The 27395-nt window shown below is 36.6% G+C and overlaps 4 protein-coding genes across 4 annotated transcripts; 1 reads left to right on the forward strand and 3 right to left on the reverse strand.

Moving 5' to 3' along the window:
- Window positions 1-274: 274 nt before the first annotated feature.
- On the reverse strand, window positions 275-7499 carry snn (stannin). The gene is made up of 3 exons (XM_057346947.1): window positions 7268-7499; window positions 5153-5263; window positions 275-1254 (listed from the first exon to the last, which is right to left on the reverse strand). Exon 3 carries the CDS (start codon window positions 1158-1160, stop codon window positions 897-899), a length of 264 nt encoding a protein of 87 aa, XP_057202930.1. The 5' UTR covers window positions 1161-1254; window positions 5153-5263; window positions 7268-7499; the 3' UTR covers window positions 275-896.
- Window positions 7500-8242: 743 nt separating this feature from the next.
- On the forward strand, window positions 8243-10661 carry litaf (lipopolysaccharide-induced TNF factor). Its single transcript, XM_057345994.1, has 4 exons — window positions 8243-8526; window positions 9011-9241; window positions 9831-9987; window positions 10113-10661. Exons 2-4 carry the CDS (start codon window positions 9022-9024, stop codon window positions 10219-10221), a joined length of 486 nt encoding a protein of 161 aa, XP_057201977.1. The 5' UTR covers window positions 8243-8526; window positions 9011-9021; the 3' UTR covers window positions 10222-10661.
- Window positions 10662-10670: 9 nt separating this feature from the next.
- Window positions 10671-11824, reverse strand: rmi2 (RecQ mediated genome instability 2). Its single transcript, XM_057345995.1, has 2 exons — window positions 11268-11824; window positions 10671-10837 (listed from the first exon to the last, which is right to left on the reverse strand). Exons 1-2 carry the CDS (start codon window positions 11563-11565, stop codon window positions 10686-10688), a joined length of 450 nt encoding a protein of 149 aa, XP_057201978.1. The 5' UTR covers window positions 11566-11824; the 3' UTR covers window positions 10671-10685.
- Window positions 11825-14638: 2814 nt separating this feature from the next.
- Window positions 14639-26929, reverse strand: mslna (mesothelin a). The gene is made up of 40 exons (XM_057346686.1): window positions 26862-26929; window positions 26515-26633; window positions 26223-26399; window positions 26114-26145; window positions 25929-26026; window positions 25814-25836; window positions 25671-25692; window positions 25550-25577; window positions 25364-25460; window positions 25118-25258; window positions 24815-25026; window positions 24587-24726; window positions 22627-22745; window positions 22395-22550; window positions 22106-22314; window positions 21943-22028; window positions 21690-21820; window positions 21484-21609; window positions 21211-21401; window positions 21033-21124; window positions 20775-20908; window positions 20546-20670; window positions 20344-20461; window positions 19424-19636; window positions 19118-19285; window positions 18842-18994; window positions 18705-18754; window positions 18475-18607; window positions 18288-18370; window positions 18036-18165; window positions 17759-17949; window positions 17525-17615; window positions 17314-17437; window positions 17026-17213; window positions 16785-16940; window positions 16526-16659; window positions 16261-16406; window positions 16052-16146; window positions 15719-15959; window positions 14639-15576 (listed from the first exon to the last, which is right to left on the reverse strand). Exons 5-40 carry the CDS (start codon window positions 25945-25947, stop codon window positions 15500-15502), a joined length of 4542 nt encoding a protein of 1513 aa, XP_057202669.1. The 5' UTR covers window positions 25948-26026; window positions 26114-26145; window positions 26223-26399; window positions 26515-26633; window positions 26862-26929; the 3' UTR covers window positions 14639-15499.
- Between the last annotated feature and the right edge of the window lie 466 nt (window positions 26930-27395).

The raw sequence follows: 27395 nt of genomic DNA on the forward strand, positions 1-27395 counted from the left end.
AAAACTAAATTAATGATAAGAAAATAATACTGTGAAAGAACTCGAGACAATGAATTTCAGTATCCGGCTGCACAGCACACAGACCATCTATAAAAATAATATTTACACTTTCAAATGATCAATCTCACAATTTAGAAATGTGCTCAACCACAACAACGAATGCCTCTGATGCCCCAACATCAATAAAAAGACTTCACGTCATTGGCTTTCATTCTTATTGTGGCTTCCTAGCAGGTCTGAACAGAAAACAGCCAGCGCGCTGTTACAAAATCTCTTGTATGGCAAATGAAAAATAAAAACTGCTAATTAAAGCATGATCATGTAAGAGCATTGATTCAGTTTTTACTTTACAACATTTGACAATTTTTCATATTGTGAACTGCTTATATTCCTATTACTTATGTGTAAAGTCATATTACGTGACGACAAAAACAAGCTTAAAGCATCTTTTAAAAAATCTGTTGTAATCACTAAACAACAAGGCAAAATATATTATGCGGATAAAAGCCTCATAATCATCTAAAGCTGACCATATTTTTGAAATGGTCCGTAAAATCAGTCCAACTTAAGCCCAGAGCCAGCTCTGGTCAAAAGCAGCACAAACAGAATCTGTCCCGGTTAAGCTTCAGATCTCCGCTTAAGCTCTACAAATATTAAGCATTGCATGTGATATCAAACGCAGCCGATCATCAATTTCACATTATAATAGGGTTCTATTAGACCACCACAAAATGGGGAGGGAAATCAATACTCATTACTCAATGCAACAAAGTGACTAAAAAACTGCATGCAATAGGTTTGTCTTTCACCATTTAAAAGGGATGTTCACATCAGTGTTGAGTGGTTTTGAAATGATTCTAGACATGGTAGTCTGTACACAGTTGGCCTTCGAGAAGTTAGGTGTGGCTCTCGGTGCCATTAGGGGTGAGCTTGGTCTTGTGCTCAACCTTCGGGCCCTTGGCTGAATACTGGACCAGCAGGAAGGGCTCCTTGGTTTCGCCTTCACCGACAATGCTTTCCTCATCTTCAGACTGACTGATGCGCTGCAGCCGCAAGTAGCACCAACAACCAAGAATTAACGCCCCTAGTGCGGCAATGGCAATGAGTATAACGATAATTGTCACAACCCCAGTGGTGGGGCTATGGTCCATGATAGACATCCTGACAGTCAAAGAACAATTTTATTGGGTTATTGTTTTTTCTGGTCCACAGGTGGCGGTTTTGGAAAGGTTAAAGGTATGGCCCCTCCTACATCTGAAAGACATAAATAAGACATACGACTGCAACAGTTAGAGGGAAGATCTCACAGAGGCCTATAGAAATTCATTGGTCCCTGGGTCAAGTGAGTAAACTTTAACATTGAGCAGGGGGTCAACCAGTCAACAGTGTTGAGTGTACTTTAAAATGTATGCTCTAATGCAGTGATTCTAAAACTGGTACGCGTACCACTAGTGGTACTTGAAGAGACCCCTGGTGGTAAGTGACATGACAGGAAATGAAAAGCTCTATATATACATTTATTGCTGGGCAACGGTTACATTTTTTAATCGCATGACTTTTCTGTTATTAATCGCAATTAATCGCATTGTTAAGCATAAAATTCAATAATGAATTCAAAAGTAGTGTATTGTGCACTTTTATTTTAAAAGTACTGCTATATAAACAAAAGTGCAATAATATTTGGTTTGCAAACATTTTTAACACAATGTGCTTTTTTACAACAGCATTTCCTTTATATGGTAGCATTAACAGTTTTAACTTTAACATTAATGTAATCAAATTAAATATAAAACCGAAGCGATTTGCCACTGCCAGGGCATTAACGTTCTGTCTAGTTTGATATAATGTAGGGCTGTCAACGTTAACGCATTAAAGCATACGATTAATTTTTTCAAATTAACGCGTGAGAAAATATTTATCGCAATTAACGCAGCATCCGTTTGTTTTGACATCCTTTGTCTAGCGTTACATTATGTAATCACGCTCTTATTCGTGTACAGGCTTTTAAACCACTTAAGCGCGATTTGAAACAGTTGCTTTGAGGCGTTCAATGAAGAAAGAAAGCTTCTAAACTGTGGGACGCGGCAAAACGCAACGAGAGGTCCAGTCTGGTGTGTACAGTAACGGCTGCGTCGGTGAATCTCTGTCAGACAGCGCATCCGTGTTAAGTTCTCTTTCGTGCTTGAATGGATAAAACCACACAAGATTATGTCAGAAAGCCTGTTTTGTCTAGCATTTTCTTAAGCACAGACTTCAAAGTGTAAAATAAAATCTTAAATGAATGCAAGAGTTGTGAAAATGGGAGTGCGGTGACGGTCAGATCTGCATTCTGGGGCAGCTCTTAAAGGGGCCACGTTCTTAAACGTGCTGCTGTGACTCCTGTCACTAATGTTAATCAAAGAACAAAATAAAAGAAGAAATCAATGTGATTTTATAGCTTTAATGAGAATTCTTCTGCATTTAATTAATAATTTAGCATTAAAGACTGTAAAGTGTCCTTCAATTTCCTACATGAGCTCTCAATTATACTGTTGAATGGCTATAATTAATGTTAAAATAATCAATTTAATAGAGACATCAGTTACAATACTAATATGAAAATGTTAGCTTTCATAAAATGATGCTGTTAAATAAATATGTTGTTTCTACATCAATTTGAAGATTAAATGAGAAATTATTAAAATGTAAAAGTATATTTTAAAATAAAATAGTTGTGTGCGATTAATCGTGATTAATCACAGAAAAAATGTGTGATTAATCCGATTAATTTTTTTAATCGATTGACAGCACTAATATAATGATTGATTTTATTGGTTACATGAACTCTCTTTCAACACAAATTGTAAAGTGTACTGAATTTAAAGCACACCTTTAACAACTAAATTATTGTATGCTACTTTTTTCTTTATCTTAACAATTCATATAAGGAGAACACAAAAAGTGTTTTGGGCCCATCCTTTATTGTTTGATGAACATTTTAAAAAGAGATCTTTATTATGCTGCTGCCCCTTTAAGAGCGCTCATATACAGGTGCTGGTCATATAATTAGAATATATAATTCTAATTATATGACCAGCACCTGTATATATATACGGATCTAATATACTGTGAAACGTCCGTTTTGTTTCCCAGCTGTTAACGTTCATAAAACGGACTACTTTTACATGGACCCTTGCTAATAGGGAAATTTTGACGTAATTTTGTGTTTATTTGTCTGTTTCAGAGTAAGAAGATGTGAAAGAGAACTCAGTTTAGTAGTTTACGCTCTGACTCTAGGCGTGCATGTTTAAACATGTTTTCTGCACTAGTTTCACACTGCATACAACACGCAACACAATTCGTTATCGTTGCTGTTTTGTAACTTAGCCAGGGAAGTTTTTGTAAGAGTTGGGTACCTTTCTCCAATCAGTTCTGGGGCCTCATTTATCAACAGTGTGTAAAGGTTCTATCTTTTGTCATTCGAATGAAATTCTAAATCGAATGAAAAGTCTAAGTACAAAAAAATCTGTATTTATCAAACGTGCGTACACGGTTCTTACACACACCAGTAAGTAATCCTTTTGTCTAATATTGTCCTTTCTGTCAAATGTGTATTGTCTCTCACATATAAATTTTTTACGTTTTGTTACTTTTTTAACCTGTATGTGCACTGGAAGCTTCTGTCACTAAGACAAATTCCTTGTGTGTCCAAGCACACTTGGCAATAAAGCTCTTTCTGATTCTGATCATTGCTGATAAACCCCACGTTTTTAAGCGCCATGCTCATTCACGCTCATGGTCAATTGCATTCGGAAACCCCCCTTTATAAATCACGTGAATGTACTCTGTGCTCTCACTAACAGTGGTCTTTGAAAAAGCATTCTTTGCGCAATGCATGTTTTTTATTGCTCATTTCACACTTATTTATAGGAGATTTATTTTGCATAATTAAAATGTTCAGTAAAGAAACCGAATTTGCAGTTCTTTTTTGGTGGAATTTGGTAAAGCGATGTAGTAATAGAAAAGCGGTAAGATATTTTAATTTTTTATTTATAAAATTTTTGTAATAATGATTAATATGCAAACCTCTTTTTGTTCTTTTTCAGTTTGTTTGAATGTTTTTTCTGTTATTTATTTTTTTCATATATTGTTCTGTTAAAGGTGTCATGAACTGGCCTTGTTTGTTTTATACTGTTGTATGAGGTCTACTTATGACGTTCGCGTGGTTTTTACATTCAAAAACATCAAAATCAATAAGTAGCCTAATAGGCTATTTTCTACCAGGGTTTTGAGGCCGGCTCAATAAACGCTTGGTTTTAATATGCGTGCCGCATTGAAGACTTGGAAGTAAAAGCCCACTCCTATGATTGGATAGCAGTTTGTGTAGTAAACTTAGTTGGAGCCTTCTGTGAATTTAGTTAGACACGTAACGTTAGGTCACACATTAGCTCTACTCACACGGCATTAGTATTATCTGGGGACCTCGTGTGATTTATAAATTACCTCCCCACATCTGTATTTCATGTGGGGAATTCGCACGGGATAAGTGAAGCCTCTGATTTACTCAAATTTACTGACTTATTTCCCGGATGTGATGGAAAGGCTTTGCGTATAGTTTGTATAGCCTATAGTTGTATGGTGTTTAATGATATATGACCGTACCTGTCAGCATTTGAAACCCGTGATCGCGAACCGGACAGAAGATCAACGCGATCGCGGGTCTCAAATTTTACGAGAGTTTCCATGATAAATAAACAAACGGGAGACTCCCGGGAGTCCCGGCCAAAACGACAGTGTTGGCTTATGTATAATAATAATGGAAATAATATCAAGACACTTCAAAACAGCCTCCATTATTTGCAAACGTGGATAAAACCTTGAAAAATGATATGAGCCTGCCAAATCACAGAGATGGCGATTCACACAGGACTAATATTATCAAAGGACCTCGATGTTCAAATATGGTAGGTAATTTGTGGGGAATTTTTTACTTTACAAATTACAGACATGGCCGATTCGCACGGGATTAACATCACAGACAACCTCTGCAATTATTACAAATGTGTAGAGGTCCCCAGGTAATTATAATCACATGCTAATAGGGCTATCAGGGCATATCAAGTGATCTCTAACAAAGCAATAGTGATGCATAGTACAAAAATGTTTTACTCACATAAGATTGCTGCGCCATTCCTATCAGATCCAAGATTGATGGAGTTTTTATTTTATTTTAGTCTCTCCGCAAATCCAGCGTCGACCTGTGTCTTGTTCACAAAGGAATCCTCTGAGAAATGAAACGAACAAACGCTCAATGTTTTTACCCACATGAGCTGGAACGTCTTTAAAAATAAACTTCAACCACGCATTACTAATATCGGAATCCGAAGGAAGGTTATACAGCGACTGTGTTCTTCCACAACCAGGCACTGACTGCACAAAATTTTGCGATCTTTAATGGCATATTTATTGCTTGCTCGCTCTATCTGGTTCCACGCAACTTGTATTACTTCAGTACTGTCATGTGCATACCAGTGGGCAGGGCTAGAGAAGTAGTCGTTGATATTCTTCTGTGGAGGCGGTGTTCAACCTATCTATCATAGATTGGTGCATTCCAGGACCTGGCATTCGCTGGGCCTGGTGTCCATAACAGTTGTAATTTCAGTAACAAGGGCGTTTTCAGTTCTGACACTTACAGGATGTTCGCTTGAATACGATTCCCTCTTATATAACAAAAGCTACATATAACAAAAGCTCGGGTTAAAATTGATGTCTTAATTCATGACTCCTTTAAGTGTGTCTTTACATTGTACTACAAAAGAAGGGCCAAATCCGGACCTTTGCTTCGTTCCATCCAGACCGCGAGACATAGCCTAATAAACCATTTTAAACATTTGACTATTTCAGTTGTTTAAATTGAGCCACACGTCTACAAAACGGAGAATCACATTACATCACAATTGGGTGGAAATACGGTCTTATGCACTTTTTTCGGTCCTCAAAAACTAGGGTCCTTTGGACTGCGGTCCGTCCTAGAAGTGCGGTCCTGGAACTGGAAAAAGTCCCCACAAGTTAATAAATCCCCCATAAAAGTCATTTACAGAGCCCTGTTTACAGTGCACTACAGAAACGTGTTTTGTGTCAACTATTACTGCTGAGTAACTTGAGAAACATGGAATAACCTGTTCTTTAGTTTAAAACAGCTTGTAAATAAAAAAGTGTTTGTAGTATTAATGATACATTGGAATTGGAGGAAAAGGTGTAAAGATAAAGATTCACAGCTCTACTTTAAATTCGAGTCTTTATTCATGTGATTTCAATGTCGGTCATTAGGTGGTACTTGGAATAAGTCATTTTTTAAAATGTGGCACTTCATCTGAAAAGTTTGAGAACCCCTGCTGTATCCTCCTCACATTTGTATACTTTGGTCAGTTAATAAGAATAATTTATGTAGTTATTTATTATTTATTTGAAAGAATTAAATAAGCCGTTTCATGTCTATCCTTGAATCAATTCTAATCAAGGTTGATCTAGGATATAGAAAGTAATTAGTAATAATAACTACTTTTTGGAGAGAGTAATTTGTACAGTAATCTAATTACACTATTGAATATGAAATTAGTAACTAGAAATTAATTACTTTTTCAGAGTACCTTACCCAACACTACCAGTCAACCACACTGTGCTTTGTTTTACTACTGGCTGTCTATGTGGATCACGGTAAGATTACTAAATGTGAAGTTTAGGTTTCAAGTACATTTTTATTTACTTTTGTCCTGTGCAAAATCTGGGTTGTAATGCAAAACCATATTGAGGACCTTAGTCGCTTAGTGACTCCCCTCATCTCTTGGAAAACAAACATCATTCTAAATGTTTCCATTTGTTATTATAAGCAATTAAACATGCTTGGTTTAAATGCATAACGAAGTAGGGACATGACCTCAATGAAGCCACAGGTTATGCAACAAATTTGCCGTGAGCATCTTCAGTCTGTAAAGACTTCCACCTTGCCCACGCGCAGGTGTTAAATGCGCACGAGCTCTGACTATCGCTGTTAATGGCAACATTAATTGAACAGTGTGACAGAATGAAGCCAAAATAATTCAAGTAAAGGAAAGTGTCAAGTAATGCCGCAGCCATTATTTTTGCACACAAACGCTTTTTAACATCAGTTATGTACTAAATAGATGCAGTTGCGTTTTATGTAACGTTACAATCTATGATCGTATACTGAACCGTAGCTTTTATGATACAATATTGAGATGCAGTTAAGGAAGAAGGTGAAGCTTACCAGCATCGGGAGACGGTCCATTTTATCGACGAATAACGTTTATGTGCTTTTTCTCATCCTGAGACATTTATGGACAGTTCATGCTTCACGCGCTGACACAAGATGAACACGTCAGTCAGACAATCAGCCGCTATGTAGTATAAATCAAATCAAACGCGTATATTTCCGTCAGCCTAAGCATAGAAATATAAATAAAAATATATAGTTCATTTGTCACTGTACAGGATATGACATCACGATTAAAAAAAGCATACATCCAATCACATAACAGTACAGCCCCTATTGCTTTGATGGGGCATATGTAATATAAAAGTCCTGTCGCTTTTGTGCAACTAAATAAACTTGTATCGGTAATAAAAAAAACTATCCAGGAACTTTAGACACAGATAAATGGATTCATTAAAACTGTCCTGAAAGTTTATATGCTTTCATACATTTATTTTGCAACCACTAAAAAATAATGCACTTTAATTGCTGCTTTAAAGTTGAAGTGTAATTAAATTATTGCATGTGATTTGAAGTGAAAAGTTCATTGCTCTTTCTGACCACTATGAATGAACGGATCTTGGAGTTTGACACCACATTATGTCTATATTTGATACTTTCAAAACTACAATTGAGTAGACATGATAGAAGTTAATAAGGCAAAATGGCTGCTTAATAAACTGCTTGTTTATAAGATTAAAATGTATGTTTAATAAAAATTTAAATATTAATTAAATCATCCAAATTAATTATTTTTTTGTGACAGCCAGTCTCAGACTCGTGGTACAAAAATTACATTCGTTTGCTGAAACGTAGCCTACCACACAATAAAATGTACACACAAAAAAAGAAAAAACAATTTTCGGTCATCAATCTGTAGGTGTGTATAGGGTGAAGAGACACGGCGAAATGTTTTTAATATTAACTTTGCGTGTAATACAAACGCAATCCTGTGGTGAATTCATCGCCTGTATCTCGTGACCAAACACGGAACTAAAAGTATCCAAACTTTTAACTTTTCACCTTTTCCCACCACTTTTAGCAAACATCCTCATATATACCGGTTTTTACTTTATGCGTATTTAGATCACTTTATGTACAGTTTAGTCCAGATTTTCTGGTGTTAGATGATCTTTTATCAAACTGGACATATCCCACCTTCGCGTACCACCCACTCAACCATCGGTGTCGGGAAACAGCGAGTGCGTAACAAAACTAAGAAGCAGGAAGTGTCTTCTGTTGTGATTGTCCACTCAAGAAAACACGAACAAATAGTAAGTTTTTGTTAACATTTGTTTTTTCAAACAAGGGTAGTTATAGCGATACTTTTTGAGAATATAACCCATAGCGAAAAGCTTTGATAACTTAAGTTTCACTTTGACGGCCGTAGTAATAGGATGATGTTTTAGGTTAGAATTGAATTTAGCGATATTAGCCTTAACTAACCATTGTTATAGTAAAAAAGTTGAAACCATGTCTTTTGACGTTTCTTTTTTTATCAAACCATATAGTTTAACTACAATTCTCAAGGTTAAAGTATGGCAATAAGACCATGGTAAATGTGTGGTCATATGGTTTTACTACAATACCATAGTTAAACTATGCTTACTGTTGTAAAACCATTGTTAATATGCATAAGGGTGGTTTTAAAAAGTTCAACCACTAGGAACTGAGCTAATATATAATGATACAATAAAAAGAACAATTATTTATTTGATCTATATCATTTTATTTATATGTATGTTATTGTTAATACAGCACCAAAGGCAATGGCAAGCGCACCTCCGTTTGAGACATCATCACTCGTGGGATACCCACCACCTCCACCATATGAGGAGACAATGGGTACAGTCCCACAGTACACACCAGGGCCGATGCCCTATCCTCAAACTGATGTGAAGGCAACTCAGCCTCCATATCCACAACAAGCCTATGGCCAGATGTATCCTCCACCACCCCCACAAGCTCAACCAGTCACCACTCCTGTTGGTAAGAACCCCGTCTTTCATTCTCAAACACAGAGAATACAACACTGAGAGTGTTGTAACACGGTACAGATCAGTTAAGATACATGGGTAATAACTTATAATTATTATTTGGATTTGCCATCTTGTTAATAGATTTTAAATGGCAGAATCCTCTGAACCAGCAGATTCTTATTTATTTAATAAAAACGTTTTGTAGGTATTACATCCCATCCCTCGGTGTACTTGAGAGTCATTTAAAGTGTTGGAATAGATTTTTAGTTCTACTTTAATTTAAAGCAGATTAATATAGGAATAGTATATTCATGCTTACAACACACAGCACAAGAATAAATCAAGAGTTACAAACGTTTGAACAAAACATGGTATGACATTTTCTTACCCATTTCTGTGAATAAGATTTTAGACATTGTTCTGATAAACAGTTGTAGACCAATAACCACTTTCACTTCCGCACCACTGGCTGGTAGACTAGATGGTAAACCACACAAACTAGCTAGTTCAGAATAGGTTTTTCCATTGCACCCTTTATTTGATTTGAACAGTTGACAGCTAATGTGTCAGTATTTTTAAGGGATTTCTGTGTTCTTTAGTGTCAGTTCAGACCGTGTATGTCCAGTCTGGTGTGGTGTTCAGAGATACCCCAGTTCTAGTACATTGTCCAGTATGCACACAGCATGTGACAAGTCAGCTGGAGTACACATCGGGTGCATTAACCTGGCTCTCTTGTGCAGGCCTAGCCATTTTTGGGTAAGAAAAGCATACATACATCTGTTTTCTTGTTTTTCAACTGTTACTGCTGACAACTGGATGCTTGATGTCATGCGAACATGTTCTTCATTGTTCTGTTCTGGATCGTTTCTCCCTTCCTCTAGTTGTTTCTATGGGTGTTGCCTGATTCCCTTCTGTGTGAATAGTTTGAAGGATGTAACCCACCGCTGTCCAAGCTGCCACAGAACTTTAGGTGTTTACACAAGAATCTAAAGCATTTGCAGAGCAGTTGTGTAACATACCTGATGTGTATCTGAAGAACAAAATGTCGAGTTAACTTGAGCATTTTCTGTGCTATTGACACAACTGACATACATATACATGTTTATCCATCTATCTATACCTTAATATGCATTTTACATTGTAAAATTTATACTCACTGTGATTTTATTAAGAAATACAAATCTGTTAATTTTCTCAATTATAACTTTGTAAAAATAATTTTGGTTACAGAGCACAATTACTGTGAAGGGCTTAAATTGCTTTTTAAAAGGCACAATCTTTATTCTGTTCTGTTTATGATAAAATAAATACCACGTATACATGTTTCCCAGTTAAAACAATGGAATGCATATTGTATACAGGTTAAGTATCTGCAATAAGTTTGCTTTACCAAAAATTCTCTTAACGTTTAACCATATCATAAATTAAATAAGCAAACAAAATAGAAGTAAGCTTCATGGCAAAGTCTGCTGGAGATCTTCCACTTCATACATCCAGTTTTTCCTGTGAATTGTGGCATTGTCAGAAAGATCTGCCATCTTCACTGCACGCAGCACTGGTTCTGGACTATGAGACTGAATGACCCCCATAATCATTACATATTTACCTGTAAACAAAATTTAAAAGCGTTAATGTTGCATACATCTTTCTTCCTTGTCAATTAAAGGTCAGTAAATGTTTGGTCAACTTTGTTACTGAAATGTGGTTAATACAGTTTAAAAGCTGATTTGTGTGACATCATTATTTCCCACAATAAACATGAAAAGTACTCCAGATTTGGAAGTAACAGGGTGTAGATCGGTGGTATTTGTTGCTGTTTTAGCATGTTAATGTAGTTCAATAATGTTACCCGATACAACTTAAGTTAAAATGCTTCAGTAGGTTTAAAATCCATATAAGATAATAAATACTGTAAAGCTATTGTTATCATGTTAACTAATGTTAAATGTTACCTTATTGTAAACAAACCGTTGGCGTCAGAGAACAAAGTATGTACTGTAATGCCTAAAATATTTCGTTCATAAGTTCTAACTGACCAGGACTAAGACACGGCTTTCCCTTTGGCACGTTGTTAACGCCAGTGACGAGGAAGTTTCCAGTCTCGTCCAGCATCAGTACGGTGCTGAGATCACATTGGAGCTCCACCACTGTCCCCTGCATCCAAACCACAGAAAGCCGTAATAAATTGGCATTGTTTGAACCCAGTCTTTTAATAACATACTCTGGCTTTCCATTTGATGCCTGACACTCGTTTCCCTCACGCAGCTGGCTGGATAACACTTTCACTGGAGGACATCGTGTTTTATCGCCACACATAAAGCTCGCACCGATCATTTTCTGCGCTTATTGAATCCGCGGTAATTTTCTGAAGCGCCTAAAAACGGAAACGACGCGATAGTTTCAAAATAAAAGACACCGTAAGCTTGTTTGAGGTGGGCAAATTCTGCGCAGAATCGAACACCGGTGATCAGCGCAAGATGCATGCCGGTTAGAAATGTGTCCGAGTTACGTCCGCCTTGCTCTGACGTCATGCTGACGTGTGCCAAAAAACTCTCGCGACGGCGAGGCGGCCTGGCCGTTATCCGCACACAGGCGAGCGTAGTTGCTTCCTCCCGACTGCGTTGATGAAAAGCACGATGGGAAACGACTTGCTGACGACACAGCTTAAATGCTCATTGGGCGAGAATGTCAGCGGATATCTTTTTATTTAAGCGTTCCATTAATAAGTCCATTAATTGAAGTAGTTTTTGTGATTTATATGTGAAAAAACCACACCCATGTGAAATATATTGTCCTCATAACCACCTTCATGTAAAATCAGTGGCAATTCAACTGCATCGATTTCATCTGCGATAAAAAGCGCTTTTTTATTAAAGTATAACAAAAACATTACAAAACAAGATGGTATACAGTTTACATACATCAAAAACATCAATTTTAATAGGGGCTAAGACAATAAAAATAATAAAAGATAATACAAGAAACCAAGAAAAAATTCACAATATTGTCCCAAATAATTCTTAATATTATAAACAGGGTGATATAAAAAAATACATTCGGGAATAAAATTCTTAGCTAACAAAAGTAAGTTATTCATATTAATTTAAAAAAAGTTTGACCTCCCTTTTCACAGTTTCCATATTTAATTTTTTATAAACGACATGTTAAATTCTAACACATTTTACTAATTTAACCACAATTATTGCACTTTGTCCAGGAATGAAAGAAAAATATGCTTTGAAACAAAATAGGGTCTGTGTTTTCTGGAAATGAGTTACAGAATTTACACAATATAGGAACTCTCCATAAGGATAAATATCACATACAATTTTTGTCTACATTTGAGTGTCTCTCCACATTAAAGTGGTCAAATGTAAATTCATTTAATCTTACCCTGCGGACATGAACAGTTGATCGTAGATGTTGTCATTGTGACCGTAACATGAGGCTTCTCCCACTTGCATTGTGATCTGTAAACCCTCGCTTCCAAATTAAATTAGTTACCCACCATATTTATTTTAAAACCGTTTATATAATATATATATATCCCTCCGAGTCCGAGGCATATTTAAGTCCCACTTGAATTCTCCTCGATGACAGAGTGTGTCCAAAATGTACCAAAAACAACTTCGGACAAGGCTTTTTACTCTGACAGGTGCCATTGAAAGACATGAGAAACTCCGGTGTTCTGCCAATTTATGCTACCCTGTCGAAATTTGCAACCTCCATATTTAATACGTCTTATATTTATAAGTATTTCAAAATATATCAGACATTGATTTCTTTCTTCTATCGATGTATGACATGTACACACATGTCTTCAACTAATATTGAACATTTAGTAATAATACAATTAAATATAAATTGATGCAATCAAATATAAAAATACAACTCGGATTATATATAACTATAATTATTATGATATGGGACCTTGCACCTTTAGGAGTACTCCTAACATACCTAAAAATATAAAACAGAAACATCACTGCTACATATATTAAACCATTAGGAAAGTACAAACAGTATGTAACAAACCAACATATTCAAAAATAAATTTCAAAATATTAAACTTTATTTAGCTCGGAAAGGAATTCTTATAGGAGTTTTACCGCCACCTGCTGTACAGTATATGTTATGCACAAGTGAGAATATGTCTTACATTTAGTCATCAAGCAGACGCTTCCAAAGCGACTTACAAAGTAGGGGAAGACAATAGAAGTAACATGTGCAACAACAGAAAACAACAATGTATAGGTGCAGTAAAACTGGTCTCAGTTAAACTACCACAGTATACGAAGCTAAGAATATCCTTTTTTGGGAGGGGTAGGAAAGTAGAAAAGAAGTAGAACACTGTACTAATGTACTCAATTTTTTTCCCTTTGTGGGACGGCACCACAAGACATTGTTCGATTACACAGCGCAGGGATCGGGCGGTTACATAAGCAGTGCTCGAATTGAAGGGGGGCTTGGGGGATCCGGGACCCCCCATAAGGCATTAGGGACCCCCCATGAGAAGTAAAAAATAGACTCAGATAAAAATAGATGAAATAGTATATAGTTATGCATATTATGATCAAATATATTGTGTATTTTGTATAAATTGTATATTGCGAGACTAACCCCCACCCCCACCCAAAAAAAAGTCTTATGGTGGGGAACCCCCACCATAAGTGAAGATATGGGGGTGCCGAACTCGTGGTTGTTTTGCAGGCCAAGAGCAGAGATTTGAATTGGATCTGAGCGACTATAGGGAGCTAGTGCAACCTAATGAAGAGAGGAGTGATGTGCGCTCTCTTCGGCTCGTTGAAGACCACTGCATTCTGGATCATCTGAAGAGGTCTGGTTGTACAAGATGGGAGACAAGCCAGTAGAGCTAGCTTACACCAAATCTTCCCATGAAAAACACTGGATATTATATAATGTTCTACAACTTCATCCCATGAACTGTGCTTTGTACACATCCCATACCACTATCAGATTTACAACATCCACTGGCATCCACATTACGAAATAAACTATTAACAAATGTTCAGGGAGCACAAAAATATCACATTTCTATGCTTGCCATTTGTTGCCTTAAATTGCATCTATAGACAACAAAACCTTTTCTGTTGCCTAATATAGGCTATCATATTAATGAAAAAAATGGTGCAAAACTCACTCTTTCTAGAAGAATGATCAAACTTTATTAATCAGAATCAATCACTGTTAAAGCATAATATATCATCATAGCCACCTTCTTGTACCCCTTCAGCTTTGGGCCTTTATTATCCACTTCCCTGTATTCTGATAATATATCAGAATATTTGATATATTTTTGTTATTACATTTTTTTAAATAAGTTTATTTGGCAACTCTTTCTGATAAGAAAAACATGTTATGTACACACAACACATAGTTTATTTCAAAAACAACATAAAATAAATTTACATTTAATTACTACCATGAAAATCAATATCTGACCTTAAATATAAATCATCGCAGTAATTGTTAATGGACTAGGTCTAACTTGGTCTCAGCAGTTTTGCAATATAATCAGGCCAATCATTCAATGATTTTATTCTTATCCTTAAAATAATAATGAACCATTTGTGAACAACTGCAAGAATGAGCTACTTCCCTCAAGAACACACTTACCTTACATACACTTTTCACTTCTTACCGGATCTCATTAATCTTCTAATAAACTAAAATAAACAATAGTTTGACAAGTTTTCAAAATGACAACCAATATCTTTGTTCTTCATGGATTACCTTTTATTTGTTTCTGTACTATAGACTAAATTTCCCATTATCAGATATGATCATCATCACAAATAAACAGGTACCAATCATAGAACATTATACACAAGATTAACAAAAGATTATTCTTATAACACTTTTAAAGTTTGAGAAGTTTTTGTGTAGTATAAAACAAACGGCCAAATGAAGTTCCAAAATATTGTCTTGATAGCATAATTAATTCGTCCAACATATTAAAATAAGTAAAACATCCACATAGTGTGAGACAGCACATTTCTTTAAATAAAAGAGCTACATATACATTCATCTGATCTCATGTTATTAGTGCAATATTGCTGATTGAAGAGATGTCAAATATGATTATTGATATTGTATAATATACAGGAATACATAATGTTAAAAATGAAAAATTCTAAATAACATCGAAGATGGAAGACAGGATATCCCTTTATAGAATGGGACCAATAATAATCAAACAGAATGAGTAATTATAGACAAATGACGTCATTTTTCATTGGCAGTATGGTTATAAGTCCACTTTGATGATTGTAAAAATGAGCAGAAGAATGGTGAATGAGAATGACCATTCGTTGGCTCTGATTCCTACGAAAACAAAAGACAAACAAAAAGGTTATTAAGTTCTAATAACAGCAGCATTTTAAACTTAATCCAAAACTCGGTGGAAGGCATGCATGGACCATTTGTACCATGTCTTCCGTCTTATATCCTGTGTGTGAGACCCTACCTGAAGCTCCTGCAAGGGTTTTGACAGTGGTGGAAGGAGACATGACAGTTGTTGTAGTAAGCGTAGAGTTATTTGGTGAAGTTGCGTTTGATTTGCCTCCAGTCAGTGTGATATTCAGTCTATCCAGGTCCGACTGGAGCTGCAGTGAGATCCAGCTGCGCACGAGCGTTTGATTTTCATATGTTTTTAGATCCCGCAGATTCGAACCGAGAAGCCCCACAACTTCAGACACGGTGAGATTCTGTAATGCATCATGTCAGGTTAAATGAGGAATGAGGAAAATAAATGGCATGATGTGTAAAAAATACACATGATGTGTCTTTCTGTGCTCACCGTGACAACGCCTCCATCCAGTTTAATAAAAGTGGGCAAGCTCATGCTGACACTTAAAGATGTTAAATTCCTGATGTACGTTACATCCGCACCCCCTGCAAGCACAGAAGCGGAAAATGCTGTCAGCATGTGCAAACCATTGCTTGTGTTACAAGAGTGACATGTCGTACACATGAAGGTGCATATGCATATTTTAAGCTGTCGCTTACCGAGATAGGACTCAACTAACTGATATGCTGCAAGGGTGGTACTTTGCCCACTGGCAGACGCAATGGGGAAAGCTGTGTTAGCTAGGGAGAAGAACACCTTTTTGTCGTCAGAAGAGCATTTTGACACATCCAAGGTGTCAGCCTCCCTGTTATTGAGAAAAATGATGTGAATTTACAGATAATGTGGGGTTTACTTATACCTAATGAAAAATATAGTGAAAAGGAACAGTTGAATGTGGTTTCATAGACACATAGTTTGACTTACTTGATGCTTTCGGATGATATTGTTTTCAAGGTGCTGGTGTTCAGAGAGCAAAGATTTGGTCCTTTCACTATATTCAGCTCAGTTGCAGCCAGACTATTGTTAGCGCTTAGATACTTTGTGATGATTTCTTTGGTCTGAAAGACAAATTCCAGTGGCAACATGCAACAAATGTTTCATTGGCACCTCCAAGTGAGCTATGCATACCATAATTACACACGAAAATGGTAGATTTGATTGTCAATACGATGAAAATCTGCACCTGTGACGAGTTCCAGCTGCCTTCATTCGAGTTCATCAGTGCTGCCAATGTGTCAGATTTAGTGATGTTCCATTTATTAATTTCATCCGTTGTTGCAACTCTAGACACCGGGCCCAGTACCTTGACCTGACTCTCCGAAAGGCCACTTGGTGATATCTGATGGATTAGAGCATGCAACGTTAAAACTATCCTGGATATCATGTTATAAGATTTCACCAAACCTTAGTATATTCCATATTACCTCATTGAGTTTGTCCAAAATGACTCTCTGGAAGGTATCATCATCGATTTTTTCACACAGGCTAGCAAGGTTGTCCCTCACTACATCGGCACTCAGGCAAGCCCTGAACTGTGTAGCATCATATCCAAAGGGGAAGTCATCACCGCTGATCTCAATACTGGTGATGTTGCCCTTAGTACAGGTATCCCCTGAAAATACAAGTTACATTTTGTTAGTATTTTAGGGGAGCATGAAGAAACAATAACACAAAGAATCCCGTGGTTTCAAAGATGAGAGGAGACAGTATACCTGCTCTGTTGGCCAGTGGTGTTGCTACACTGAGAGCGCCAAACAATTTCTTCATTAGGACTTTTGGGGTTTTATTGGTACGCAGTGATTTCAGGAAGCTTTTCAGGAACTTCTTTAAATCATTCTGTTTAAAGCAAGAGTGACGTGCAGAAAGGATCAGAAAAACATTTTCTGTGTGGTCAAACCATGAATGTTTGCATATTTACAGTACCTGCTTGAATGATCCCCAAAAAGACTTGGAGAAATACAAAGGAAGAATTCCGAGATCGTCAAGTGTTTTCTGATTCCATTTGCCTGGTGGTCTGCAAAATGTAATCATGAGAATTAGTAATAATTCTGTTTTTTTACAGCATCAAACCTGCAATGCTAAACAAGCATCTACACAAGAACAGACTGCAACAAAAATAAAAATGATGCAAAACCAAATTCTATTAGGATAACTTACCCGTATTTTGACGTTCCCTTCAAGAGAACTGTTTCCATAGCTCCCATCTGCGCATTTGAGAGATCTTTGCAGTTCTTCATGTTCTCGAGGATATCTGGGTCGGAGTTTTCGATGTTGTCTTTGTCTAAAACGCATGCCAAATTGCCCAGCACTGCCAAATCCTTCTTCTTGATGCTATTTCCATCAATGTTCTTAAATGAAATAATGCACACATAAATATGAAATCTAATATGAAATAATAATATCGAATTGTTCTTAACTGTCTCAAATCACTTACAAGGCAGCCTTGAGCATTACTCCACAGAGTGCCGCGTTTCCCTTGCAGTTCACTTGACAGGACTGAGAAATCGGCTGAGCCAACCTCAGTAAAATATGACGTACAGCTGCTTTTTGGGATTGTTTCGTAACTGGGAAAGACAGAAAACTAAATGTTTTACAATCTGTCGCTTGAACCATTATCTGTTAGCCTTTTAAGCTTTAAAAAGCTCTATATCAAAATGGTTTAAAAAAGATTATGAATAACTCTTACTTGTAGTACAGCAACATATCTTTTGGATAGCTGACAAAATCCAATGGCGAATCATCTCTGATTAAGTTATACATGCATGTCAGCTAGAAGGAAATGAAAAACATAATTTTATGGAGTTTATTTGGTAAATTGCTAGAGTTCTGTCATCATTCGAAATAAAAGTGAACACATTTGGGGATTTTTTTACCTGAGACTCACTCAATTTGACATTCGGTCTGCCTGGTCTTTTTCGGCAGGCATTAATCAGGCTCTTGGTTTTAGCTTTAGTGAATTTCTGTACTCGGGAGCATGTGAATCCTTGCAATACATCCACGGACAGACTGCAGACAATTCACAGTACACCATTCATTCTTACAGTGCTAATCATAATGCATTTTCACATCAATGATTTCAAAATCAGTTTGCAGAAACACTTACTCGTCAGAATTATTAAATGCACCAGCAACAGAATCGAAGAACAGAACGGCCTTTAAAGAATTAAAAGTAAAAAATGTTTAAAAGAAAATTAATTTGCATGTATTTTTTGTTTATGCAGTGTACTTTAGCCAAAGTACCTGTTCAGGTTTCCACTTTTTATCGTTAAATTGTTTCAAAACTGCTACGTCTGCTGTGGCGGGAATAATCAGAAGGTTTCTAGGAATTTGAAGGGCCATCTCATTGGGAACATTTGACATTAGAGCAGATACTGACGTGTTGACTTTGATAAGCTGGAAAAGACAATTAAATGTTTGTTTAAAAATTAAAAGTTTGTTTAATGTACTGAAATGATAAAACTAGGTTTACATACGGTAACACTGAAAATATACATGAATCGTGTTGACATACAGTACCTGGTTGACAAAGGTCATCTGAACAATCTCTGGGGCGGCGAGTATGTTTTTAACAAACACTGGATCACGAGATGTTTCAAGAATTTGTTGTGGAGCAATAGTGACCAGGTTTTCTGAAGGAAGTCCTCCAATCAGAGATCCTAGACTCAGCAAACTGGTACTGTTGATCTGCACAAAAAAACATTCTGCATGGGTCGAACAAAACAGCTTCTAAATTCGGTCAAGTGTTACCCGCAAACTATTGACTCCCATGTGCAAGGTAGAGCTATAGACTTCCATGTTAACCTGATTCAAGTTGAAGTTTACCTGAAAGTTTCCACTCAGAAGCACTGTTACGATGGCCTGGGCTTGTCCAAAGCTCCAGCCGGTCACATTGCCCAGTGTTGAGAGACCACTGATCAGAACCGACGAAGGTGCTTTGTTTATTTGCACAGTGGTTAGACCGACACTTTCTTGTCCCAGGTTTTGAATAGCACTAGCATCTATGGTTTTGATGTTTCCAACAAGAACAGCAGATATCTGAACACATTATTAGACAGTTACACCACTGAGAAAATTCATATACGTCATTCAATATTCATAATGAATATGTTGATTACCACCAAAAATAATTTAATCTGGTTACTATTTGATTTAAAAAAGCAGAAATGTTTCGTAAAGCTTGCATGAAACCGAAGTATAGCTTGTCTTTTCTCTACTGAGACATATCCGAGTGAAATGGCTTCTGAAATGAGAAACAATGTGGCGGGACTTGATTTCGTCCATTGGGAACTAATTGGATAATTGGCGACGCTATCAAAATGTACGCAGATTGGAATCTTTTCAGCGACATGTTGCTGGAGGGGAGGGGCAAAAACTAGTCCCCGATAGCCCCGCCCCTCACAACATAACTCGTGAAAGGATGAGAAGACATTTCGAGCGTGTCAGGTTTCCATTTTTCCAAGTGCACACAAATAAATAAAAAATAATGAAGTGCACAGATAAATCATTTATAAAAATAGAACAATATTAGAATTGATTTAATGGTGACTTTAAATGTTAAAACAGACACAGTTTTGCCTAAAGACCATACTTTTAGAAATGCATTTGTGCAAAGTTATATCCAACAATGCAACTGAATTGTCATTTTTTGTTTGTTGTTTGTTTGTTGCCATAATCTACATAATAACATAAATGCTGTCAACTGTATCAATCCTGAAACATTCCTCAAACTAAATATTACTTACTTGAGGATCTACGCCAGAGCAAGATGTTTTAAAGTTTCCGAGAATGATCTCAGTCTGACTCTCATTTAGTTTAGTGAAGACTGATACCGGGGCATCACACTGCAACGTTGATGGCAAGCTAGTGAAACACAGAAAATGGGTAAAAATTTGCTACATGAACTCAGGGAATGCACTGACATTTTGTTTTCCCGTGCAAACGTACGAAAATAGATTAAAGCTGGGGTTTTGCAGAAAGATGAGCTCGGTGTAGCGACTTAACACTTTCTTCTGGATTCCAGGTTGATTGAACAGCTGGATGTTGGCAGGATCCACACTGAACGTTTTAATCTGCAAGAGACAAATGGAGATGTGACCTGATTTGTCATATTAGCATTTGAATGGCAAAGAAAATATGTTGTAATGAGGTAAAGGTGATCTTGGTGAGGTCATACCGTGCTCTCAGGACCGAAAGAGTACAGATCATCAATGCTCATGAAGCTGATGAAGTTGACACCGATGAAATTGACAAACCATGCGGTTGAGTTAAATCTTGTGTCAGTGACGTTGAAACATTTTGGATTAGAATCTGAAATTGAGCACAATGATATATCAATATTAAATATCATCACTAGAAATTTAAGTTCTTGCATACTGTACAACATTGAAATCATATAATCCTTTTGTTCACAAAGAGAAAAAAGCAAATTCACCTGTTTTAAGATACGTCTTAATGGTTGTGTTGTATATATCCGCACTGGAAAGCTGAGAAGCATTAAAAGATTTGCTGCCCAAGACATTGACCCTAAAAGAAGAAAGAAAGTACGTTGGAAAATAATTTCATTTCCAAACTTCTGAGCGTTATTATGTTTACAGCTTAAAAACACTCACATTTTTCTGTACGACAGGCACGGTGCATTCAGGGTGTCGTTTGATCCTAGTATGGCCGTGTTCAAGAACTTCAAATAGACCTTCAAACGACGGTCAAACCACAAGTCAATCTCAGTCTGATTGTCACTTGACAATGCCAAAGGCCAGACGCAGGGCAGGATTGAACGTTTCACAGGATCCGGTACCTCTATCTGTGAAAAGAAAAAATAAATGACTAAATAAAAGTTTTGTTTATGTGCCAACAGCTATTACAGATGCAAAAGCAGAACTTACATTTTCCAAAAACTCTGGGGTTTTGCCCATGTTTTTGAAGATGAAACAGATCTCTGCATCACTGTCCACCACGTCCGGCTGGGTGAGGTAGCTTCCCAGCTCAGAAGGAGGTATAGAGTTTACAATCTGAAATACGTGAAACCAACGTCATGTTCACATCTACATTGAGAATACAATGAAGCTATAGAGCTGATTTGAAAACTTGCCTCTATTTTCCGAGGTGGCGGTACCAAAGAGAGGAGGGTGGTCACATTCGGAGGTGGCCCAAACCCTAGCAGGCTTTCATTTACGAATGTGATGAAGCTGTTGTTCCTGTAGCATCTCAGAGGCTGTGGCCCTGCAAAAAAAACCAGAAGTCTTATTATAACGTATACAATACGATTATTTTATTTGCTTCAAAAAAGTTGTTTTTAATTTATTTTGATGATAGTGGATTTGATTTCCCTGACTTCCACATACCTCTGATAGACTTTAGAATGTTATTGTAGATTGCATTCTTGGTATTATTTGGCATGGAAGGTCGGACACCATCTAGCAGCTTCACTCTGTAAAGGAAAAGTGTAAATTGAATGACAGTGTTCATGATGTACAGTCATTGTCTTTGAATATCCACAGGTCTTACGTATTTTGAGTGATGTTGCAGTCCCTTGTGCTGAGGATGTCAAAAAATGGAGTGACCAGGCTGTCTGTAAGGTTGGTGAGCAGAGGCTTTATTCTACTGTTGATCCATGTGACAAACTCCTCATTACTGGTGTTCGCATTAGACAGGTTAGCTCGATCAAATATCTGTCTGATCAGAGCGGCTTTTACATCTTGTGTGAGAGGAACGTCCTGAAGAAGAAGAAATGCGAATTATTGTCGAAATTGGATCTTTATGATTAAGTCTATATTAATGCCGGACTTGTTCCTACCTGCACTCCTGGGGAAAGGCTGTCAAAGAAAGCACTCAACTGGCAATCCTTAACATACTTCATTACATTGTTGACACCTGGAGGATCCATCAGTGATCCAGGAGTGGCAGAAAACTCGAGTAATTGTTTAAAAGACAAAAGAGGCAGGACCTCCATCTATCACAATAAAAAAACAAAGTCAAAAGAGATTTTTTTTGCCTTATTATTTAATGAAGTATTATTCAACACTCACCGCAGTAAAGTTTCTGTTTAGTGTCTGAAGTGTCTTTAGAGGAGCCGACTGTGAGAACACCCCTAAGTTTCTTACAAGCCACTGTGTGCTGTTGGCTGTATCTCTAAGACACCTGGGATCTGTGGAGAGGCCAGAAGAATATTTAAAGAGTGTCAATGGTGTAGCAAGTCATTTTCATTATAATAATAATAAACTATACGTTACATATGTTTATGTCATTTTTGGACTTGTTACTTGGTACTGTTTATGAATGGTGAATGGTAATGGTTTATAATGTTTTGGCAGGCCGAAAGTGTCTGTCAGTTTTTTCTGTCTGAACCCAATCACGTACATCTGTGCTTCCTTTGGACTGAGCACCTGAAATGGCGCGGGACGGCTTCCAGAGAGCCAAGTTACGAGGCTGAATCAGCAGTTATTTTAAAGCATGTTCGACTTTATGCTGCGCAACAAAAACCGACAGCCAGATGACATCAAAGTCCCCTTATATGTTATGTTATGACAAAACAGTCACACTCATATATTTTAAGATATGTCAGAGCAAGTTGATTTCGATTAAGACACCTCTAACGTTTAAATTAGTCTGGGACTAGGCTTAAGCCCTGTCCTGGAAACCGCCCAAAAATCTGCTAAATTGGAACTAATTTTGTACTTAATGCACTTTAATTGTGCAGAGGAAGTGCTAAGGTACAACTAAGTATATACTTGAATGTGCTAAAGTGGAACTATTGCAAGTATACTTCAGGTACACTTTAAATACCTTGCATTAAAAGACTGATATTATTAAAAAATCATACAATCAAAAGTGACATTAAAACACATTGTAGTCTTAAAATTAAGAAATGTGCATTGAGTACAAGTAATACTCCAAATAAAGTTTACATGTAATTTTATATCAGTAAGTCTTAAGCGATATGTCAGTAAATACATGTTAATACATTTGAACTATATTTAGTATGAAATAAATGTATTTTAAATGTATTGCTTTTTACTAGGGATGTTAAGTTTAGTTCGATTTTTAGCAATTTTGTTACGAAATTGAGAAATTTTCATATTGAAATGTTTATTTTTATGTTGCTCTATAAGATGAATTTATTTAGGTTTAGTTTCAGTTTAGTTTATTTCGATTTTTTAATAGTTTTTATTTTATATTTTTATATTTTGATGTTAATTTTAGTATAATAATTAGCTATTTTGTTATGTGGTTTTGCTTTTGCCATTTTATTATTTATTAGTTTATTTTATGTTGTTATATAAAATGAATTTATTTTATTTTTACTGTTTTATTTCTGGCCAACATTTTTAATTTTCAAGTATTTTATGTTTTTAGTTGTTGATGCCGTTGTAGAAGGCCCCAATTTACATTTATATCGGTCACTACATTTACAAAATAAAGTTTATTTATAAGTGTGCTATTCGCATACTTCTTTTAAACTAAAACAAAACTATTTTTAAAACTTTATACGTTTTATATACTGTATGTTTTAAGTTCTTCCCAAAAATAAACTTTATATACGTTATATACCTGAACTTTGCTTAAGTATACTTATTAAAATAAACTTGAAGTATGCATATTTTTGGAGTATAGGAGATAAAGTGACTACCAACATGTCTTGTGGTCATATTAACAACACCCCAATACAATTACAGTATAGCTCTGTCTATTTCAAATTCTCCAAAAATGTTTTGCTAAAAGTATGTTTCAATAACATCACAAATCAGCAAAGAGCATCTGAAAACAATGATGTCATCACTTATTTAGCTCAGGCTTCAACAATAATACAGTATTTTTAGGAGATTAAATGGTCAGTTGTATTTATTCTGCTACAGGTGGTCAATCACATTATTTTATAAGGTCTCTGGTAGCAGTTAGCTGGCTATCTGTTAAACATAGCAGCCACCGCGACGGGGAAACCTCAGTGTTGAATATGGGACCCGGATCAGCAAATTCTTTCAAACTCACCGTCAGTGTTATTGCGAGAGAGGAATGCATGAATGAATTCTGTGTAGATCAAATCTCGTCTTTGGGTGACAGGAGTGGGCTGCAGTGGTTTGCAAACATCTTGTCCATCTTGTGGAACTGCATTTACAAACGCCTCAACACTGAAACATTACAGACACCATATCTACATTTCATTTGATCAGCTGCAAAACTGCGTGCTTTACACATGTAAACAACAGATCAACTTACATTCTGCGATAACTTTCACAGGTCAGGTTTTTGGTGCTGAGACAGGACAGAGATGTCTGAGAAAATGATGCTAAGAATGGTTTCAGTCTCCCCTGGAACCATGTGCCAATGAACGCAGCATCTCTCAGTCTCTGGGGACTTAAGCGATTGATCCGGACCTCGACTATCACATCCAGAACATCAGACAAGAAGACGTTGCTTGGACTGGGAGTCTGAGTATTACAACATTAAACATCACATCAAAGACAAATAAATATGTAACATTGTATCATATGAAGTAATTTTCATGAGTAAGTATCATACCGTGTTGGTAAACCGCAGCAGTGCTTCATCAAGCTGTGTGATGACTCTGGTGAAGAAAAGCTTCCAGGTTTCTTTTGTCACATTGCTGGAGAGTTTGCAGGCCAACATATCAGCCACTTGTTGAGGAGTTAACCGAGAAACCTGACGAGACAAAAGTACTCGTGTCAAAAACAAAACAATGACACACTTACAGAGGTAATAGCAAGACACAAAGACACAAAGAGTGTTTCTTTTATGTGATCTTACAGTTGGCAGACAGGCAAACTGTGAGACACTGTAGTTGCAAAGAGTCTGAGAGCCTGTTGCATTCACAGGCGTATTCAAGAACTGATCCAAAGCAGTGCTGTAGGCCAGAAAAACATAAAACTCAGTTTATTATAAACTCAATTTGTGTCTTCAGTGTTGTGAATTAGATCAGAGAGAACATCTCACCTGTTGACTCCCGCACAGATGGCAGTTTCTAAAAGAAGAGAAAACTGTGAGTTTTAGAGAACTCAATAACATCATTTAAATGACGAAAATCATAATTATTAACCCAAACAGACTCATTTACCGTTTACTGGAGTTGATGCGCACTGCAAGAGACGAGAACAAACTCTATTAAAACACCATTGTTTTTCTACACTAATATATAATAGAACAGATAGACATTATATTAAACAAGAACACATTTAGTTTTGGTTTCTAACAACTTACTTGGCCAGATCTGTCTATGCACTCTAGAGGGAAATAAGGCAGAATTTTGGATTCAATTACTTTGTTGTAGTGAATTTATTAGAGAACCCAGTTGCATTGTAAGATGGTGTCTCACCATCGGGAGGAATCATCATCAGAGAATCTCTGTATGTCAGCAGAGCTTCAGTCTGGTTAGGAAGAAGTGGTGATAATGTCTGGTCCACCCTATCAAAGCTGATTCACAGAGAAAGAAAAGCTCCAATTTAAGTCTAACGTAACCACAACGTTATTTGTTTTAGTTATTTTGAAAATGCCACTTACATGTTTCTGTAATTTTCACAACTGAAGTTTGCCTGCAGGACAAAAAAAGTTTACTGTCTTGTTGTACCGGAACAAGAGGGATAACAGTTGAACTAAAGTGAGGTTTTACCCTGCGGGCCTGAGTCTGAAGAGAGGGCAGGAGTTCATTCAGTTTGTCCCTGTTAGGTGCTAGAAGAAGGAAGTCAAAGACTCTTCGGAGGATTTCGTTTCTGTCTCCTGCTCTGGCATGAGGTGTGAACACCAGATCATTCAGTTGTTCGCGTGAGAGAACGTTAAGTGCGTCCAGCTGAAAATGAGAGAAACTTAACTTACACAGATTTCCACTGACTTGCTTCAGATTACATTCAGACTTTAATTGCGTAAAGGTGACCTTTATTTTAAGTGATAATCTATAGACTCACGGCTGAGAAATTGCTTTTCAAATCGTAGAACTCTTGAAGTGTTGCTGAACTAGAAAAGCTCCCAAAGTTCTGCTGGATGAAGTCCGTACTGTTGGTAAATGGCAATGTGCAGTCGACACCTGAAACAGAAACAACAAATAAATACTTATAATATTCTGAATTGGTTGACATTCAAATAAAGCGAGCTGAAGAGTTGTATGCCATCGGACTAACGCAAAGAACAATGTAGCCTTTAAACTGTGGGCTCTATAATGAAATATATTAGGAACATTTAACGCATATAGCATTTTGACAGAGAGAAAAAACATCATTTTCACATTTGCAAAAATGATCAAACAAAACATTACCTGAGTTCTGTCGCTGTGAAGGAATGGACGAATGAAGTTAGTGTATCAAGACTCGAGCTCGAATGGCCCATCATCCAGTTTTATTATTTAGCTCCACAAAACTATAAAAGTAAAAGAGTTAAGACGTAATGAGACAGTGATGCATAATTTCAACATGAATGTTAATTCCTTTAAACTCCACAAAATGACACTTTACTTTTTATTGGTTATATATGACATCAATGAGTCAAAATGGAACAACCCAACAGTTGGTTAAATGACCCCAAACACTGTAGAAAAATGAAATTTACAGATTTTTCTGTTTTTTTTTTTTTTACAATTTTTCTACTTACAGTGTCAAAAAAACTGTCATTTACAAGAATTTCTAAAAAACAGTAAAAAAGTAAAATGCAGAAAAGTGACGAAATTTAAGAAGAAAGGAACATGTAATTTTACACGGAAAAATTTTTACGTTTTTCTGGTCGCCAAATGAACAAATCAAAGTTTTTCAGGTTTAGTTACAGCTTATTTTTGAAATGCGGTCAAAAAGCGTCA

The sequence above is a fragment of the Triplophysa rosa genome, linkage group LG11, assembly GCF_024868665.1.
Source record: "Triplophysa rosa linkage group LG11, Trosa_1v2, whole genome shotgun sequence".
Taxonomy (NCBI): Eukaryota; Metazoa; Chordata; class Actinopteri; order Cypriniformes; family Nemacheilidae; genus Triplophysa; species Triplophysa rosa.

Excerpts from the sequence above, each read along its gene's own strand:
- snn (XM_057346947.1), bottom strand. The coding sequence starts at position 1,160 with ATGTCTATCATGGACCATAGCCCCACCACTGGGGTTGTGACAATTATC.
- litaf (XM_057345994.1), top strand. The coding sequence starts at position 9,022 with ATGGCAAGCGCACCTCCGTTTGAGACATCATCACTCGTGGGATACCCA. Across the intron at positions 9,242-9,830 it reads ACCAGTCACCACTCCTGTTG|TGTCAGTTCAGACCGTGTAT; the intron begins GTAAGAACCCCG and ends TGTGTTCTTTAG. Across the intron at positions 9,988-10,112 it reads GCAGGCCTAGCCATTTTTGG|TTGTTTCTATGGGTGTTGCC; the intron begins GTAAGAAAAGCA and ends CCCTTCCTCTAG.
- rmi2 (XM_057345995.1), bottom strand. The coding sequence starts at position 11,565 with ATGATCGGTGCGAGCTTTATGTGTGGCGATAAAACACGATGTCCTCCA. Across the intron at positions 10,838-11,267 it reads AAAGCCGTGTCTTAGTCCTG|GTAAATATGTAATGATTATG; the intron begins GTCAGTTAGAAC and ends TTTTGTTTACAG.
- mslna (XM_057346686.1), bottom strand. Across the intron at positions 25,259-25,363 it reads AGTTTGCCTGTCTGCCAACT|GTTTCTCGGTTAACTCCTCA; the intron begins GTAAGATCACAT and ends TTGTCTCGTCAG. Across the intron at positions 22,029-22,105 it reads TGCAACATCACTCAAAATAC|AGTGAAGCTGCTAGATGGTG; the intron begins GTAAGACCTGTG and ends TTTCCTTTACAG.